Raw genomic sequence first — 18,972 nt, forward strand, 5'->3', positions numbered from 1 at the left:
GTGGATTGCCTGAGCCCGCGGGTTCGAGACCCGCCTGGGCAGCGAGACCTCATCTCTACAAATCAAAAAAATCAGCCAGGTGTGGTAGCGCATGCCTGTAATTCCGGCTACTTGGAAGGCTGAGGCGGAAGGATCTCCGGAGCCCAGCAGGTCAAGGCTGCGGTGGCCGGGAGCGGTCACTGCAATCCAGTCTGGGCGACAGAGAGAGACTCCAACTCAAAAAAAAAAACCAAAAACAAAACATTGGCTGGGCGCTTTTTCAGATACTGAGAATCCGAGGGAAATATGACAGCAGCATCCTACCCTTAAGAAACCTACATTCTACACAGGGAAGTAGGGGACACACAAGTAAGTAGACAGGTGCTAAGCTGACGATAAGAATGGTGATGGCTCAGGGAGAAACAGTAGATAAAAAGGATCATTGGATTAAGGGGTAAGAGATGAAATTAAATGTTTAAAACTGGGACTTTAAAGGTATTATTCATAGAAGGTGGAAGGGGAACTTCCAGGTATTCTCTGTGTCAGTGGTTCTCAAGCAGGGACAGTTTTGCCCCTTGGGACACAAGGCAATGTCTAGAGACATTATTGTCAAGACTGGAGCCTGGCCTGGTGGCTCATGCCTATAATCCCAACACTTTGGGAGGTTCAGGCGAGAAGACCACTTGAACCCAGGAGTTCGAGACCAGCCTGGGCAACATAGCAAGACCTCATCTCTACAAAAGATGCTGCCAAGCATCCCACAGTGTACTGGACAGCCTCTCCCTTCCCCTAACAAAGAATTGCACAGCCCGAGATGTCAAGAGGGCCAGAGTGGAGGGAACCTGTCTGTGTCCGACCATCCCATACACCCAAATTCATTCTTTTGACTGATCTCCAGGCACTGAGGGTAAAGGAATATAATAAAAATCTAACCTAAAATTAAATACACATAAAATTGTAAGACTTTAGCCTTGTTAACCAACATAAGGATAGCTAAGAGCCAGTTATAAAGCAAGCTCACCATGTGTTAGACACTGTTCCAAGTCCTTGACATATTACCTCACTCAGCCCTCATCATTACCTCTCTTTGACAGATGAGGAAGCTGAGGCACAGAGAGCTAGCTGCCCAAGTCAAACTGCATCTGGCACCTGTGCTTCAAGGCCAGGCAGCCTGGCTCAATGCCCAAGCTTTGAGCCACCAGACCCATAGTCCAAGGCAGGACATGTCCCCTTGGCTTGAACCATCCCCTGAGGTGAAACCCTGACCTTTCTGTGCAGTGCACCCCAGTATCTGTTCCTGTGGGTGCTGGGATACCCTCTACCTTCGGCAGAGACCCACCTTCCTTATCTCTCACCTACTGACTCTATCTCTGCTTTCTAGAGGAATTCAGAACGCTGCTTCTGGGATTGTCTTCAGAATCCTTTAAAACACATCCCACATACTCTAAGACTGTTCATGTGATCTGATGTGTGAGCCCCGCCCACCAGCCCTGCCCTCTGCCCAGGTGTGCCTGAGCCTCGGAGTGACCTGAGGCTGGTGGTCGGCTCCGGGGCTCTCACCCGGGGTCCTCGGAGACAACCACATTCCAAACCTAAGCCCCTCACTCCACCACCAGGGCAGATGCTGCAGCAAACCATGCAGAACCTTTTCAGGTTTTGTCTAGGGCTGGGGCTGGGGCCAGGGTAGAGGTGGCATTAGACACAGAGGTGGGACCTAAACCCCCCAAATGTAAAAGACAGAGCCCTGTGTTAATGGCAAAGCCCAGGCAGGCAGGAGCAGGGACAAAACTCAGAACTCTGATGGCCACACACCACCCATGAGCCCCACACATGAGGTCTCGTCTGGGTGACAGCCATAGCACATGTGGCACTACCAGAAAGAAAGGGTTCTTGAGCCTCCATCCTACACTGAGACACTGAACAACCCAGCACCAAGGCAGCCAGTGTGGTATGGGCCACAGAGAAGATATGCCTCCTGTTCACCTTCAAGAAAAACCACCAGAATCCCAGCTACTCTGGAGGCTGAAGCAGGAAGATTGCCTGAGTAGGAAGAAGGCAGAGGCTGTAGTGAGCCATGATCACATCACTGTGCTCCGGCCTGGGCCACAGAGCAAGACCCCGTCTCTAAGACAAACAAATAAATAAAAATAAAGTGGTAAGACCCAAACCTGGGTATCCTGAGGCCCAATTCCACCTTCTTAACCCCCCAGCAGCCCACCACTCTGACCATAGGTTCCTTCTCTTTCACATCATCCAGATCTGAGTTTTGAAGAATCAGTGCCATTGCCCTCTTTCCCTCTGAAACAACAGGGAGGGACCTCTCCTTGCTTAGCCAGCTTTTTGTTGCTTCAAGGGGATTATGAAGAGTGGGAGGAGGCTGAGAGCTTGGTAAATTTCCATAGCACACCTCAGTGCCCCTTGCACCACTGTGTTGGCGGCGGCCTGGGAAGCCGTGTGCAGGAGGGAGGTCAGGCCACCCAGGGGCATAGGACACCAGGCTGCTGTACAGATCGTGGCAGAGAAGGCTGCATCTCACTCAGGCTCCATTCCAAGGGCACTCGTCCCATCATTCCTCTCATTCTTGACTGCTTGGGCTTAAAACCTGTGTTCCCGGAGGGAAAGGCAGAGGCTGGCCTCCCCTCGGCCTCCTGCATTCCTCAGATGTTGGCCACTCATGGAGTTCTTATGGAGTCAACTTATAGCCTGTTGCCAGCATTGCACTGAGCTCCCCAGGAGCTCCCCAGGACGGCACAAAGTGTCTTCTGGGTTCCTGTAAATATGCTCCGGCCCCTCCCTGCCATTCCTGTCATGCGTTTAAAGGCTCTGGTCCAAACAGTGTTTGGTTACTCAAAACCCACCCATTGGGAGACAGGGGTGGGCAATGCCTAAAAGCTCTCTGGGACCCATCAGACACAATTCTCTGAAGAAATCACAGACTCCAGACTTTAATCAAATTGTTTAACAAGTACAAGATTTCACATCGAGTTACTCCCAGCACCTCCAGGACGTCATGAACAACTAATCCCTGTCACATGGGAGGTTGACCCGACCCCTGTTGACCCCTGTGTTCATTAAATCAGGACGTCCAGGGAAGAGTAAGCCATTGGCATTTGCTTCAAGATTACTGGGGCGTTTCATGGATGGCAAAATTTGAGAGCCACTGAGCTCCTTGATACTTGTTTATTAAGCACCTGTTGTGGACACAGCCACCAAGAACCCCATCTCCAGAGAAGTTACAGGACCTGGCAGTGAAGAAGGAAGCTATGGAATGTCAAATCTGGAAGGCCATTGCCAGGGCAACTCCTCGTGTCACAGAGGAGGACACATAGCTCAGAATGAGGATGTGGCATGCCCATGATCACACAGTGAGCTACAGAGCCCCTCCCAGGCCAACACCCCTGTCTACCCTAATGGAAGAAAGGCTGCCCTAACCCCCACCCCACACTGCGAGGCTCGACAACCCAGTACCGAGAGGATTGGTGTGGTGTGGGTCACAGGGAAAAGATGCCTCCTGTTCATCCTCAAAATAAGCCATCAGAAAGTGGTAGGCAGCAGGCACCTGTGGTCCCAGCTACTTGGGAGGCTGAGGCAGAAGGATTGCTTGAGCACAGGAGGTTGAGGCTGCAGTGAATCATGATCGCACCACAACACTCCAGCCTGGGTGACAGAACAAGACCCTGTTTCTAAAATAAATAACAATTAAAATTAACTGTTAGGATCTGAACCCAATTATTCATTCTTTCTCCTTTTTCTTTTTTTTTTTCTCCCTGTCAAAGGACTGGAAAAGTAGGAATAATTCAGTCTGGGCTGAGAAAGACTATCTGATATCACTGCCACAATTCTAACTTCAGCAGGTCACCGTCAAGCTCAGGGACCTGTGGGTGGTGGACCACCCTCCAGATGTGCTGCACATTACCTTGCACAGCACTGAGCACTTCTTGAGAGCAGGGGTAATCCCCACTCCTCCTCTGCAGGGGCCCATAGTCCCCAGGGGGGCACTGAATGAACGGTAGCCACCGCAGAGGACATGTCATCAGCAGCTTGTAGGAGACACAGTGAGGGTCATCATGACCTTACACCAGGGCTCACGCCCAAAGCAGAGGTGTCCAACGTTTTGGCTTTCCTGGGCCGCACCAAGTAAAGAGGAATTGTCTTGGGATGCACATAAATTATATAATATAGTCAGTGTATATACATACTAAGACTTCTTTTTATTTTTTATATTTTTTATTATAAGTTTAGAAAAATGATAACAATATAAAACTAGTGGAAAATTTGACATCGTTTTTGTGAAACTATCAATATCTGTTTCCATGGAAGTGATCACAATTCTTGGTGAGTTCCCAAAGTGCTTGTGAGAAATGTTTGTTCAAGTTTTGCTCTTCGTGAGCTTCATGATTGAAAACAGCTGCTCACAAATGTATGTTCTGCCAAAAAGCGATGCCATGAATGAGGCGTGATTGTGAACTTCAAAAATGGAACAACACACCGGGCCACGAAGAAAATAAACGCTAAAAAACACACGATGTTAAAAGATTTTGTGGGGCCTCATGACTAGCTGTGCTGGGCCGTGCGCTAGACACGCCTACCCTAAAGCCACCAGCCTACTCCTGGTCACCAACAGCCTGGGTGACATTCGGTCAAATCACCACCAAAATGGCCTGGAATGTTTCCAGTATTCTAGACTATTCCTATGGATTTCAGATGATCTAGAAAAAATCCCCAGACTCCTGAAGCCCCTGAGGGCAGTCTAGGGAGCAGCAGCACCCGGGTGGCCCCAAGACTTCTGCCCTCAAAGCAAAGCAGGTATTCCCCAGAAGCACCTGCCCAGCCCCGGGCCGGTGGCTCTGCACTAGGGAGCCTCGGATGACAGCTCGGTGCTGGGGAGAGGAGAGGTGCCTTCGGGCTCAGGCGGCCCGTGTCTCTCGCCAGCCGGAGTGCACAGCTGCCCTCCAGTCCCACCCTATCACCTGCCCCAGGAATGGTTCACATCTGGCTCTGAGGCGCGGTCTTCACAGGACCCGTATTCTGTGACTTTGCAGCTGTTACAGGCCATCCCCGTCGGGGTTGGCCAGGTGTATGGCTGTGACAACCCATGGGCCGGCGGCGTGTTCCTGGTGGCCCTGTTCATCTCCTCGCCACTCATCTGCTTGCACGCAGCCATTGGCTCCATCGTGGGGATGCTGGCAGGTAGGACGGCGCCCCCTGCAGGCAGGTCTCCATCACAGCAACTGTTCCAGACAGACTCCCGCCACTGGAGTCTTAACACACTTCAAGGGCAGGGATTTCTTTTACCCTTTCTTGAGTCCCCAAAAAGAGCAGATCACAGTGGCAGAGCACATGGAGAGATGCAAGGGGCCTGAAGACCAAGCAGCCTAACTGGGGCCCTAGAGCAGCGGGTGAAGGAGGGACACGGGGTGGGGCGGGAGGGGGGTCACAGGGTAGAGCGGGAGGGTAGAGGAGGGGCACAGGGTGGGGAGGGGACACCGGGTGGGGCAGCAGCAGGAACCAAGCCCAAGCTGGGGTATAAATCAGCAGTCCCCAACCTTTTGGCATCAGGATCCAGTTTTTGTGGAAGACAATTTTTCCACGGTGGCAGGGGGTGTGCAGTCAGACCTCTCTGCTCGTGTTCATCTGTTTGCAGCCGCTCCCCAGCGCTAGCATCACTGCCTCAACTCCACTTCAGATCACCAGCCATTCGATCTTCTTAAGGAGCCACAACCTAGATCTCTCGCATGCGCAGTTCACAGTAGGGTCCCTGTCTCAACTCCACTTCAGATCACCAGCCATTCGATCTTCTTAAGGAGCCACAACCTAGATCTCTCGCATGTGCAGTTCACAGTAGGGTCCCTGTTGCTATGAGAATCTAATGCTGCACTGATCTGACAGAACATGGAGCTCAGGCGGTCATGCCAGCACTGGGGAGCAGCTGTAAATACTGATGAAGCTACACTGGCTCACCCACCTTTCACCTCCTGCTGTGTGGCCTGGTTCCTAACAGGCCACAGACCAGTACCAGTCTGTGGCCCAGGGGCTAGGGATCCCTGGTGTAAACAACCCAGCACTTAATATTTGCAGCAAACTAAAAGGCATAGTTTACTCAAATACTGGACTGCCATTGGACAAATGTGTTTTCCTATGTCTACATATGTATGCATGTATGGACATGCATTTACATACATACTTGTTTTTTTCTGACAGTGGAGTCAGAAATTGGGGTATGGGTAATGAGAGTAGGAGTCTGGTTTTGACTTTCTCCCATATTTTTCAAAGACTTCTTGGAAGCAGAACTTTTAAAACAATTTTTTTTTAATTTGGAAATTATTTTAAATCATCATAAAATTACAGAAATAAAAGTAATTTAAGAGGCATTTATCAATGCTTTACTTAGACTTATCTGTTCCTTACACCTTAACCATCTTACTGTATCATTTATTCATTCTCTTTTCTACATAGAGCTATGTGTAGACAAACAAGGTTTTTGAAAAAAAAAAAACGTTTTTAATTTTATATCTTTCTTGCTGAAACTGCAGTTGCTCTGGCCAGAGAAGCAGGGTTGTGATTTCACCTCCAGGTCTCCTCTCACCTGGGAGGAGATAATTGTGCCTCCCAGTAAGAACTGGAGTGTTGAAACACAGTTTGGAAACTACTGCTCACTCCTCACCATCGGTTCCTAAGTAGACACCTTTGTAGAGGCTCCTTCGATGGGCAGATTCAGGGTGTGGGGTGGGCAACAGGGTACAGTACACTGAGAGCAGGCACCAGCCAGATACACCACACCTTGTCTCACAGCGCTGACAGTGGCCACGCCCTTCGAGACCATCTACTCGGGCCTCTGGAGTTACAACTGTGTCCTCTCCTGTATCGCCATCGGAGGCATGTTCTACGCCCTCACCTGGCAGACCCACCTGCTGGCTGTCGTCTGTGGTAAGTGTTTTGGGAAAGTGTCGACCACATCACTCTGGTTATTTCTTCCCCCCTGGGTTATGGGAAACCTGTGGTGACCACTAATCAGTACTGAGTAGAGTGACAGGCCAGTGGTTGGATGTTAACGCCAACACTTCCTTTAATAGCTGGGGACACGATCACCTTGTGCTGTCGATGTGTAAGGTGTTGTAAAGTGTACAACAAAATCACAAACACGATTCCTGGTATGCTAAGGACAGTGCTTCTGCTCTCTCTGTCTCTTCATCCAACAACCCATTACAGAGCACCACCAGGTGCCAGGACCAGGCTAGGCAGGGAAGATACTGGTGACCACATCCTCATGAAGTCACAGGCTAGCAGAGAAGTAATCACACAAATCATTACTAAGACTGTGATGTCCACAAAGATGACTGGAAAGATCCAGGGAGGTCACATGCTGGGAGCCTGGAGATTATGACATGGTGTCTCAGAAGCTCGATTTCCACCAAACAAGTAAACAACATGCTTTCCCGAGGGAAGCCGGCCACGGTCCTTGGTCTACAACTGCACGCGGCTCCAGGCCCTGCATTACAGAAATACACAGACCCACTAATCCTCTCAAGAACGCTGCCAGGCATCACGTTTTACAGATGAAGAAATGAGACATATAGGGCTAATTCACTTTCCCCAGGGCTTAGCTATTCATGCACAAAGGGAGGGTCAGTCCCAGCCCCTTCTCCCCACCATCTTCCTCTCCTGCATTGTTCTCTAGAAATGGAGGTCAGGACTTTAATAAGTGAAGTTAGGCTCAAGGACAGGGCAGAGAAACATTAGGACCAGACTTTTTTTGTTTTTTACCACTTACACATGGGGTCCGTGAATGACTTGCATGTCCCTGTAGCCCCTTAGCAGCCAACAAGAGGCTGGGCGTGGAGACAATTGGCCCAGGACATATTTGTCAGTTAAAATGCCAGATGTTTTGAGATTCAGACTGTAACTGCCTTTGGCCTTCAGAGAAGTGGCAGGTTCCAGTGGATGGAATCACCTGGGAAGGCTTCACGGGTAGGCTGGTGTTTCTCTCAACATTCCTGGCAGGATTCGAGGTGGCAGAGAGAGAAAAGGTGTGCTGGACAGAAAGGAAAACAGGGCAGGGCAGGAGCTTGTTCAACGGTGTGGATGAGATTTCCTGACTGCTCTTGGGGCCCCACTCCCGTGGGGGAAACCCAGAAGCCTGTCTCCTGAGAACTGGCTCAGGGACTCAGTAAGTTTCAGCGCAAATGAGACTTGGTGAGCATGAAACAGCCACTCAGAACATTGGACGGGAAGGATCTTAGCAGGAACCCATAGAGTCTGACCACTCTCACAGGCAAGCACATCAGGGTCACCACAGGCTTCCCACAACCCAGTCTGACCACTCTCACAGGCAAACACATCAGCGGTCAGGACCTGGTAAAGACGCTGAGGCTGTGGGAGGGAGGCTGTGGGAGGGAGGCAGGACCTTGCCCTCAGTCTGGGCTTCTCGCTCTGCCACAGCAGGGGCTTTGGGGCAGGGACAGGCTCTGGGAAGCTGACACTGTGGTCCTTGTTTTTCCACAGCCCTGTTCTGTGCATACATGGGAGCAGCCATCTCCAACATCATGGCAGTGGTGAGTTTGGGTTCGCCTGAACCGTATCCTGAAGTGTTCTGCCCCAGCCAGAGCTTCTGAACTGTAGTGTCTAATGGAAGGATCTCTAGTGGGCCATGGTAGCCAGTACTCAGTGCCTCTGTCAAGGCTTAACTAGGGTTTGTTCAGAGAAGAACTGGAAATTGCATGCGCATGCCTCTAAGGTGTGTGTGTGTGTGTTTTGAAAGAAAGAGATCAATATGTAAATAACAGCAGAAAATACAGAGCCACGTGGCTAGATATGGGAGACCCTCCCCAGGCCCCAATTTTCAGCTCCATCATCGAGAGATTCTGGTTGTGCCCAAAGGTGCCAACACCTCAAATTCCTTGACCAACTACTTGGACCTTCTGAATCCAGGAACACCAGTACCTTTGTGAGGGAAATCCCTATCCCCAATCCCTGCCACATTCTCCTCCCCCAGATCCCCAGCCCAACCAGGAGCCTGGGAACACTTCAGACCCCCATGCATTTGCTTCCAGGTTGGCGTGCCACCAGGCACCTGGGCCTTCTGCCTGACCACCCTCATCTTCCTACTCCTGACGACCAACAATCCCGCCATCTACAAGCTCCCACTCAGCAAAATCACCTACCCAGAGGCCAACCGCGTCTACTACCTGACCCTGAAAAGCACTGAGGAGGAGAAGTCCCCCAGCGGTGACTAGTAGCCAAGTTCCCCAGAAACGCTCTTTGCCTGGAAGTGGTCCTGCTCCCTCTGCTCTGGGCCATCAGCTGCCGCGCTTATCTTCCTTCCTGCCCTTGCACCTGTGCAGAGCTAAGCACACCTGTTGCACCCTTCCCTGAAGCTGATTTCCTCCCTGCCTACCTCTCCAGAACTCTGCATTGGGGACATTAAAGGAAATTGGTAACACTGATGCCAGAGTTGGAAGTAAGGAGTGTTGTTTTCAGGGTTGCTGACTTAAAACAAAAGCAGTAGTTAGTCTTTGAGGAAGATAATTAAAAGACAATCTTCTAGGCATGTTGAGCTAAATAATAGATGCGGTAAAACTGAACTCGTTGAGTGGTTCTTAGGCAGATACAGCATGGATGTAAGTCGGGGACCACATGCTAGGAAGAGAAAGTGCCCAAATGACCCAGCTAGTTAGTGGAAGAGAGGAATGTCACACTCATGGAGTTTTGAAGTCAAAACAGGGACAACCGGAGAATTGGAAGCATCTAAATGAGGAGTGTTGAACATTCGATGGTCTGAGTTAGAAGTTTGAGTAAGGGATAAGGTGATACTCTATGCCCAGGAGAAATGAACACATTCGAATCTTGAATATGACTTTATTAGTAGGATAAGATTTTCTTGGTTCAGGTCAAACCAACAACTCTGAGCAGAGATTTCAGTTAAGGAAAACACCTGAGCCCATTGTGTGAAAAGCTTGGGAAATGTATTTTATTTTTCTATTTGCTTGTAGTACTGGAGGCTTTATGAGGTTTGTGATATTTAAAACAAATGGTTAGCTCTGACTGTAGAATGACAAACATTCATCTATGAATTTCACAACCTGGTTTCCCAACAATGGTCCCAATAGCTTACATGTATTTTTTTTTTTTTGACTAATCAAATGCAATCTTGAAATCTATATACAGATTGGGGATCAGCAAACTTTTTCTCTAAAGGACCAGATACTAAACATTTTCTGCTCAGGAGACCATACGGTCTCTTTGGCTCTGTCTCATTATAGTGTGAAAGTAGCCATAGACAATATATAAATGAATGAGCATGGCTATGTGCCAATAAAACTTTATTAAACAGGCAGCAGGCTAGAGTTGGCCCCCAAGCTGTGGTTTGCAGATCCCTGTCAGAGATGAGCAACTTAAGAATGGTGAGAAGCTAGTGGGCAGTCTGCAGACCCCAAGGGACACCAGGTCCCTCACAATAGACATAGCCACAAAGGTGTTGTCCATGCTGGGTAACAGTATGAAGACTCTCAGAAAGTGGAAGACACCAGAGAAGTGAGATTAGTATCTCTGGAACCAGGAAGACCTTCTCTGAGACCCTACCAGAGAAATTAAATCATGCCCTGCCTTCCACACAAATGTCTAGAAATCGCTTCTAAAGCTCACTGTCCTCTAGCCTCTCACCTTCTGCCAGAAGGCACACCACCATGGGAAGAAACAAAAAGGATGACCCCCTTGGTCTGGAGTTTCCAAGCAGGAAGAACAGAGAGACTCAGAGAATCCCAGATTGAGAGGGAGGTCCCACCATGCTATTATGCATGAATCCCTCTGTCATAAAGGAGAAGGGCTTCAGTTCCCAAAACAGAAGATTCCCATCATATTCCAACAAGAAGAACCAGAGCCAGAGGCCCATTCATTGCCCTAGAAAATTCCCTTCTCTCTCCAGTAAGCCCTTTGAGACTCTCCACCCAAAGCAGTGGACCTGATTGGGAACTTTCTTTGAGCCATGCTTATTGGAGTTTCAGGAATTATTTGGAGATGAGAAATGCTTTCAAAAGAGAGACAAAATTCTCTTTTCCCCTCCCTTCTGGGAAGCTCCCTGGAGTGATCCCACCCTGCCTCCCCCACTTCTCTGACTTGCTCTATGAGTAGGTGCAGGATCCTAAACTTGAGTCACATCACCAGTGCGGGGCTGCATGGAAGCAGGCCACCCTAAGAGAAGAAAAAGGGCCTTGAGACTCACATTCTAGCTCTTTTCTACTGTCAACCCCAAACTACCGGCAGCAACTCTTGGTGGTACAAATAATCATGTCCACGTTGAACACACAGATGCAGCCACTAAAGCCATGTGAGTTTCAGGGTAAAGGGTCTTCAGAGGAGGCCGCGTCTCAGACTCTCTTTTCCTACCACCTCCTCTTTCCCTCTGCCTGCTGGTTCTTCTCCATCCTCATCACCTCTCTCTCTCCAACTTCCCATCACTTCCTCCCACATTTATTCCCTGTCTTACAGCCCTGACGAGGTCTACTATCAGCTACAAGAGTCTTGTCCTCCTGCACTTCTGAAAGGTATATCGTGAATCAGCTTTCCAATTTCTTCCATGATAACTGGCATAGTCAAGTTTTCTACGTCACTTGGGTCAGCCTTGAGAATTTGTTTGCTAAGATATAATCCTTCTTCTTTAGCTTTGTTGCCATGGAGTGCCTCATAATGTTCTCATATAATAATTTCCATCTTTCCTGTATTTGTGGTTTTATCTCCTTTCTCATTTCTAATCTTATACAATATTGTTATATCTTTTCTTTCATCGAGTTTGTGGGGGCTTTTCCATTTTATTGACTTTTATCAGAGAAGCAGTTTGGGATTTATTTGTACTTGCTATTTGTTTTCTTTTCAATGCTATTGATTTCTTTTTCCTGTTTTCTTATGGTTTATTTAACTGTTCTCTTTTATTCTGTTTTAAAATTCTTATGGTTTATGTAACTGTTCTCTTTTATTCTGTTTTAAAATTGATGTAAAATTCCTTCACTTGAGATTTTTCTCCTTTAACAACAATCATTTAAGGCTATTCATTTTCACCTGAGTGTAGCCTTAGTTGTGTACTAGCAGTTTTAGAATAAAGGATCCTACTTTTATCAGTTTTTAAATGGTTTGCAATCTTAGTTTTGATTCCTCTTTGCTTATTTAAGAATTATTTAAGAATGTGTTTCTTAATTTCCAGCACATAGAAATCTTTTGGCATTTTTAAACTTTCCATGTCTAGTTTTACTGGATTATGAGCAGAAAAATGTGGCCTATAAAATCTCCATCTTAAAATTGTATGAATTTTTCTTATTGTCAAGCACCTGATTGATATTAGAGATATAAAATGTAATTTTTTTATTTGAAATACATATTAAATTGATTTGTTGATTGAATCATTCAATTGCTTATATTTTTTTTGTCTGTGGGGTCTTAATTCTGAAAAGGAATTCTTAAAAATCAACTATGATTGTAGTGTTTTATTAATTTCTCTTTGTATTTCTAAAATATTTGCTTCATATGAGTTGCTACATAGTTTGATACCTATTGATTTGTGACTATCATTAATTCTTCATAGGTTTTGTCTTTTACCATTACAAATTATCTATCTTTATTCTAGTTAGTGCTTTTCGCCTCCATTTCAACTTATCTGATATTAATGTTGTCATACCATCTTTCTTTCTGATATTTTCTTATCCCTTTGTTTCAAACTTTATCATTTCCCTTTAATTTTTTTCTTTTAACTATATTTCTGTAAAATAACATATAGCAATTTTTTAAACCTAATCTTAGTGTTTCTTTAATTTAATAGGTTAATTCAACCTCTTCAGATTTGGTGTAATCATCATATGCTTGTTTTATTCCTTCCATCTCTATTTTTTACAATTTATTATTCATTACTAGGTTTGCTTTTGTGTTTCTCTCATTTTTCAAGTTGGATCATGTTATTATCTCTTTCTTTCTTCCCTTCGTGAATTTGGAAAGTATAATGTTGATTTCTATTCCACTAGTGGTGACTGACCCGTTTCCAGTCATAATTCCAATCATCATCAATACCATATTTCTCTCTTATTATATAAAAACAAGGTGCCAAATAGTTTTCCTTGACAAAATGCCCCATTTCTTCAGTGCACCTTCCCCTCCCCAAGGAGCTAAGGCCTTTTAAATATTTTCACTAATTCCTCTTCCCAGGGTCCCAGTCCCTAAACCACTTTTACTTCTCTAGCCATCTCCCACCCCTAGATTTTGCTAAGATCATCTATCATTTTTCATCTTTCCCTTTTGCAATATGCCTCTTCTTTTTACAGGAATCCTTATTCAGTCCCTCCACCACACATTCCCAGTAATCCTTTCAGTGTCTGGGTGGAGTTGACTATGTGTATTGGACATGTTACCTTTTATCATCACTCTTTCCTTTATTCTTCTTCCTGTGTCTTGCAATTTTTGTTCTGATTCATTTATTACTGGCTTTTTGTTGTTGTTTATTCTTTAGTCGGGTCTCACTCTGTTGCCCAGTTGGAGTGCAGGAGCACTATTGACCATGGCTTACTGCAGCCTCAACTTCCTGGGCTTAGGTGATCCTCCTGCCTCAGGCTCCCGAGTAGTTGTGACTACAGGTGCACACCACCACACCTGGCTAATTTTTTTATTTAATTTTTGTAAAGGCAAGGTCTCGCTATGTTGCCCAGGCTGGTCTCAAACTCCTGGGCGCAAGCAGTCCTCCCGTCTTCCTCACAAAGTGCTGGAATCACAGGCGTGAGCCACTACACCTTGGCCCAGACCTCTTCCTTTAGAATTTTCTTCAAGTAATATATGAGAGAATGGGATGATTCTCTGGCCCTTTGCATGTCCACGAAGTTCCTTCCCTGGAGAGTCAGTGGTATTTGGGGGTGCGAGGTCCCCACGTTGCCACCCTCCCTCCATTGTCTATAGATGTTATGCCTTCATTTTCTGGCTTCTGAGTTCTACATGTAAGACATCTGATACCGAGTGCATCCTTTTTTTCCTTTGTAACTGACCTATTCTTTCTTTCTAGATGACTGTAAGGTGTTCTCTTTATCTTTGGAGTTCAGGAAGTTAACTCTAATGGTGTGTCTTTTCTCATTAATCCTTCCTTTCGGTCTGCAAACTCAAGTCTTTCTTCAGCTCAGCAACTTTTCTCCTAACATTTGTTTGACAGTTGCCTTTCTTTCATCTCTACCTTTTTCTCTCTCTGGAACTCTTACATTCAAATGTTTCTTTGGTCTCTTTGTCTCTGCTCTAAGTTTGTTCTTCTCAGTTTGTACCATTTGTATTTTTGTTCTGTTTTGAGATATTTCTTCCACTTGACCTTCCAGGCCACTGATTATGACCCCACCAGTAACTGCTCTTTTCTTCAACTCAATATCTATGTTGAATTTTTTTAGTTGAAATTTCATGTTTTTAGTTTCATAAAAGTCTTTGGGATGAGGGCTGAAATTGAATCACCATGTATATTATTTTGTTGTTATCGTCTTACCTCTTTCTTCAGAAATCAGACACAGCTCCTGGTAACTTACAGCCCAGGCTTCTGCCCATCACAGATGGACCCTTGTGTAAGTTGCCCAGGGCCATGGGCCAACTTTCATGAACTGAGAAACTCTGCCTCATGGCCTAACCTTATTCATCCAGAAGACATTGCATAAGGAGCTATTAATATGTTACTCAGGACTCAGGTTTGACAACAAACCAGGAAAGAATCAGACCAGTTCCTGCATTCAAGGAATTTGTTTTATGGGAATTTGCCTTGCTGGGTGAGGAGTCTCACCTGAGGTGAAGATGAGGCTAGTATCAGACTGCCTGAGCCCATGTAAGGTCACAGCACCAGTTTTCATCTTAAGTAAATCATCTGATCAGGTTGGTCTTCTGTTGAGGAAATTGTCAGGCATGACTTTAAAAGTTCCAAGAAAATTCCTAGACCTCTTTCCCCTCTCATACCCTGTCTCTCCATCACCTGCTGTCCAAGCATTCCCAGCCACCCCATCAATTTAAAGCTTTGAACCTGTTAAAATGTAAACAGTCAGGGAAGGTAACACACTAAGCATGATCAATCATTTGTATCTAAGGTTAGAGGAGCCATTTCTGGGAATAAATTTGACTTTTTCAAAGGGAGGAAAGAAAATAAAGAACATAGGGGGATGTATCTGAGAGGGTCTTTGGCAAAGGAGGGTGTGCTGAGATGAGGCCAGGCTGGGTGAATGAGCATCTGGGGCCTTGTCTCACAGGAACTGATAATGAGCTGGGTGTTTTGAAGAAGAGAGGAGACTGTGAGGGCCATGATGTCTGCAGCAAGAGGTGATGAGTGTGGAAGAAGTTAGCTCGCTCAATGTGACTCCAGGCCACAGAGCAGGTACCACTAGATGGGAGTGGCAAGCAGGCCAACTCTGAATCAGTGAAGAAGGTGCTCTTTAACAATGGAAGGTGCATGAGAAGTAGTATCCTGGGAGGCTTGGTTTCTTGCTCCAACAGTCCAGGAGTAAGACGTGGAGCTGGCTAGGGAGGCTTGCTTTGACTGGACTAGATAACCACTGCAGTCTCTCTTTTTCAGCTCCAAGTTTCTGTGATTCTACAGTTCTATGTTTCTACAGAGGAATAGGAGGAGGTACCACTGAGGTGGAAAAAATAACACGGAGACCATGTGTACCAAAATATACCATTCGTATATTTACCAGTACATAAATACCACTCGCAGCTCTTTCTAGAGGTTGACCAGTTAGCCCATTCAGTCAGTTTCCCTAAATGTTCAGTATGGTTGCTTGTGTGGGCACATGGAGAACCAACATCATTCAACTGCACCTTGGCCTTGACTTTCTCCTTCTCCCCACTATCCCTCTGCGGGAGTTGTTTTTCTGGTCAACTCTCTATGACCATCTGCCAATCGAGAAATTCAGTCTTCCCGGCCTGAGTTTGTGGTTACCTCAGACCTGTGTGCCCCAGTTTGCCTTTGCTTCTTGGATGAGTCTGAGCTTTGTTTTGTTGGGTCCTACAGGTTGTGAGGGCCTGAGGACAACTCTAATCTCAAACCAGGTGGAGGCTGGCAGTTTCCGCATGGCTGTGACTTCTACTCAGTAAACCACAGTCTTCCTTGACAACTTTAAAGGCATTCACATCATATGTGGGGTGTTTTGACCTGCCTGGTTTTCCCTGCTACTAGCCATTCAGAGAAAATAGTAGAATCCAGGGAGCCCTTCTATCCCAAATGTAACTAGAATGCCCAAGACCCTCCAGAGGGGGCTGAGGGAGAATACCAATTCCTTTTTTTTTTTTTTTAATCCCTGTGATTGATAACAAAGAGCTTCCGCATCCCCCTCCCAGCTGCATGGGCTGCTGGAACAAAAGGAAGCCAAGACGGTGGCTCTGGAGGACTGGCAGCCCCACCTTACATGTATTCCATGTGGACTCAGTCCTATCCCCTGGAGGAGCCTAACCTCCCCAAGGTCAACCCCTGGGGGTCAGGGTCTCTTCTCTCCATAGGCTTGGCAGTGCAGGGTTAAAGAGAGCCATGAGTACTGGGAAGGAAGCATGACTGTGAAATGAATTCTGACTGAGCCTTCACGAAAATGTCTATAGGCATAAACAGATGGAGCATGAGCCTTCACTAGGACCCGCTGGGGACTAGAGTCCATATTGGCCCCCTGCCTTCCAGGAGGCCACCTGTTGCCACACCCTGAGTCTACCCTGTGGTTCCACTGGGCTCATGGAACATGCAGGAACTTCCTGAATGGCTTCTTAAGGAGCCATCATTGCCTGTCTTTTCAAACGGGCTACATGTTGCTCACGATGGATCTCCCTACTGTGTCTGGGATGAATGGATACTTAGGTAGCCTAATGAGCTCATCGCATGAGTTTAGGAGGCCTCAGGAGAGGCCAGAGACCAGCCAGCAGGGACGCAGAACCGGTGAAGGTTCTGATATCATCAGTAAATGGCTGTAGCCCTGTGGCAACACCTGGGAAAGGCCCCTTGGGGGCACTGACCTACTCTCCATGGCACTGCCCCCCTCTAGCTGGAATGTGAGGGCCTGCAGGGCTCCTCCTGGCCCTGTGTTTGCTTTCCTCCCTCGGAAGGCCCTCCGTGATCAGGACCCCTCTTCAGCAGTTCCAGCACACCTGGCGGTGGGACGGGGCCTTTGACGTCAGTGGGGGCGTCTGTCTACTCAGGTGTAGCTAATCTTCTTGGCATGAGGTTTTGTTTCTGAAACTGGGTAGGTTGCCTCACACCCCACTGCTGAGTGTGCGTGGGGGGGTGCACAAGTTTGGGGGTTGATGCATGACCCATCATACAAAGTCAAACAAAACACGTTCTGATTGGGCCTTCTCCCCAGACTCCAGCCCCCACCTCCTGCAGCCCCATAGGACTTGGAAGGGCCAGTTTCCCTAATATATAGATCTCAGAATCCTTCCTGGAGGCGGGGGTCAGGCCATGCTGTTCTTGTTCTGAGAGAGTCCTACGGTGAGCTCTCAGGTCCCTGGTCTCTGAGGACCCTGGTCAGGGGAGGCAGGAGGAAGAAGTCTCTGAAAATTTCCACAGAATCAGAAAGACAGTACCTAGCATTGGGCTGTGCAGAAATTTCCATTCAGATGCTGATGGCAGTGCCGGTTCCCACCCAAGCCCTGCCAGGAAGAGGAATTAAGGGTGCTTATTGAGGGTGGAAGGCAAATTGGCCCCCTGAGGAAACAGCACTTAGATAATTGCTTTGACAGAGAATTCTAATGAGAGGTGTCACTGGGAGGGAGCCTGAGGGACAGCTGAAAAGCTACCAGACAGTCTCCAGCTCTGTCCCTTTAAAGGAAACCTGCCTGGCCCACCCAGGCGGCAGGGACCAGGGCAGCAGGAGTTAATCCTCCCCAGCGAATTTATAAAGTAGTGCCAGCTGCAGAAGCATTTCTTTCTGCCTACTCCTCCATGATCCCTGTCCTCGACCAGCAGGCGTGCACCAAGCACAGGCTTAGGGAAAGCAAGTCAGTATATTGACAGCGAGGCAACCTAAGGATGTGCTAGAGGGCCCCTGGAAGTGAAGGGGCCCAGGATTAGGGGAAGTTGCAACAACAAGAGTTGAGGACCAGAGAGGCCACCCAGTCGGAACGAAGCATCTTACTGAGTCCCGATGGTCTAGAATTCTCCAGCCTCTGTGTGGGACGTCGGAAGGAACCCAGGTAAGAGATCCTAGGGGAAAGACATGAACCAGATAGACCTTCCATCAGGACTGCCTGACCTTTCCCAGGAAGACAATTTAAAAAGGCAGTTCTTGTTCTGCTTCTGTCTTGTGCTAACTGACTCTGGAGAAGACGGTCCCAGCCAGGAACCCCAGTCAGAGCTCCAGGGAGGTCTAGATGTTGGAAGCTTCAAGCTGGAAAGGCTCTTAAGTGTACAGAGTTCATACCTCTTGTTTTATAGCTGATGAAACTATAGCTCCTCCAGAGGCTTGCCCGAGGGCTAAAAGAGCCTGGGCCAAGGTCCACGTGGGTTGACTCACACACCCTGGGTGCTTCCTGCTCACCTGGTGATGAAACCATCAGCCTCAGCTCCCCTACTGCCTGTACATCCCTGGGGGAGCCTTTCTGGTGTCTGCCAACCTTTCCACACCTCTGCGACCCACAGCTCTGGCCTCAGTTTTGTTCCCAGGGTGGCCGGTGCTGAGCTGAGTTGAGCATCCGGGATGTCATTTTGGGCTAATGTGTCGCTACTGATAGCAGATGTTTCTGGAAGACACTCCATAAGCAACAGCATTCTAGGATACTGAAGTCATCTGATTAGACTTGAAAAGTACATGATTTTCCCCCAAACTGGTACCAAAATAAAATGAGCCTCAGTGTGCTTGCTGAGGGAATGCCATCCCAGCAATAAGGCTTGGCTGTGCCCATAACCAGGCATCTACCTGCTAGCAACACCTTGGCCTTGAAGCACCCCTTCTGTCATAGGTATACAGCGTCCACACCCTTCTGTAAGGTTAAAAGGAAAAATAAGTTCACTCTCAGGTGCCA

At 47.4% G+C, this 18,972-nt stretch overlaps 1 protein-coding gene across 1 annotated transcript in view; it reads left to right on the forward strand.

The window, feature by feature from the left end:
- LOC103265695 (urea transporter 2) overlaps window positions 1-18,972 on the forward strand; it is a 61,079-nt gene that overhangs the window by 12,055 nt on the left and 30,052 nt on the right. Inside the window, exons 6-12 of the mRNA XM_021715161.1 lie at window positions 1,485-1,632; window positions 3,397-3,523; window positions 3,834-3,929; window positions 4,836-5,169; window positions 6,772-6,906; window positions 8,482-8,531; window positions 9,030-9,204. Coding sequence (XP_021570836.1) covers window positions 1,485-1,632; window positions 3,397-3,523; window positions 3,834-3,929; window positions 4,836-5,169; window positions 6,772-6,906; window positions 8,482-8,531; window positions 9,030-9,204 — 1,065 coding nt within the window. The remainder of the gene's footprint in view (window positions 1-1,484; window positions 1,633-3,396; window positions 3,524-3,833; window positions 3,930-4,835; window positions 5,170-6,771; window positions 6,907-8,481; window positions 8,532-9,029; window positions 9,205-18,972) is intronic.

The sequence above is a fragment of the Carlito syrichta genome, unplaced genomic scaffold (genome assembly GCF_000164805.1).
Source record: "Carlito syrichta isolate Samal-C Ts95f unplaced genomic scaffold, Tarsius_syrichta-2.0.1 Scaffold306762, whole genome shotgun sequence".
Lineage (NCBI taxonomy): Eukaryota > Metazoa > Chordata > Mammalia > Primates > Tarsiidae > Carlito > Carlito syrichta.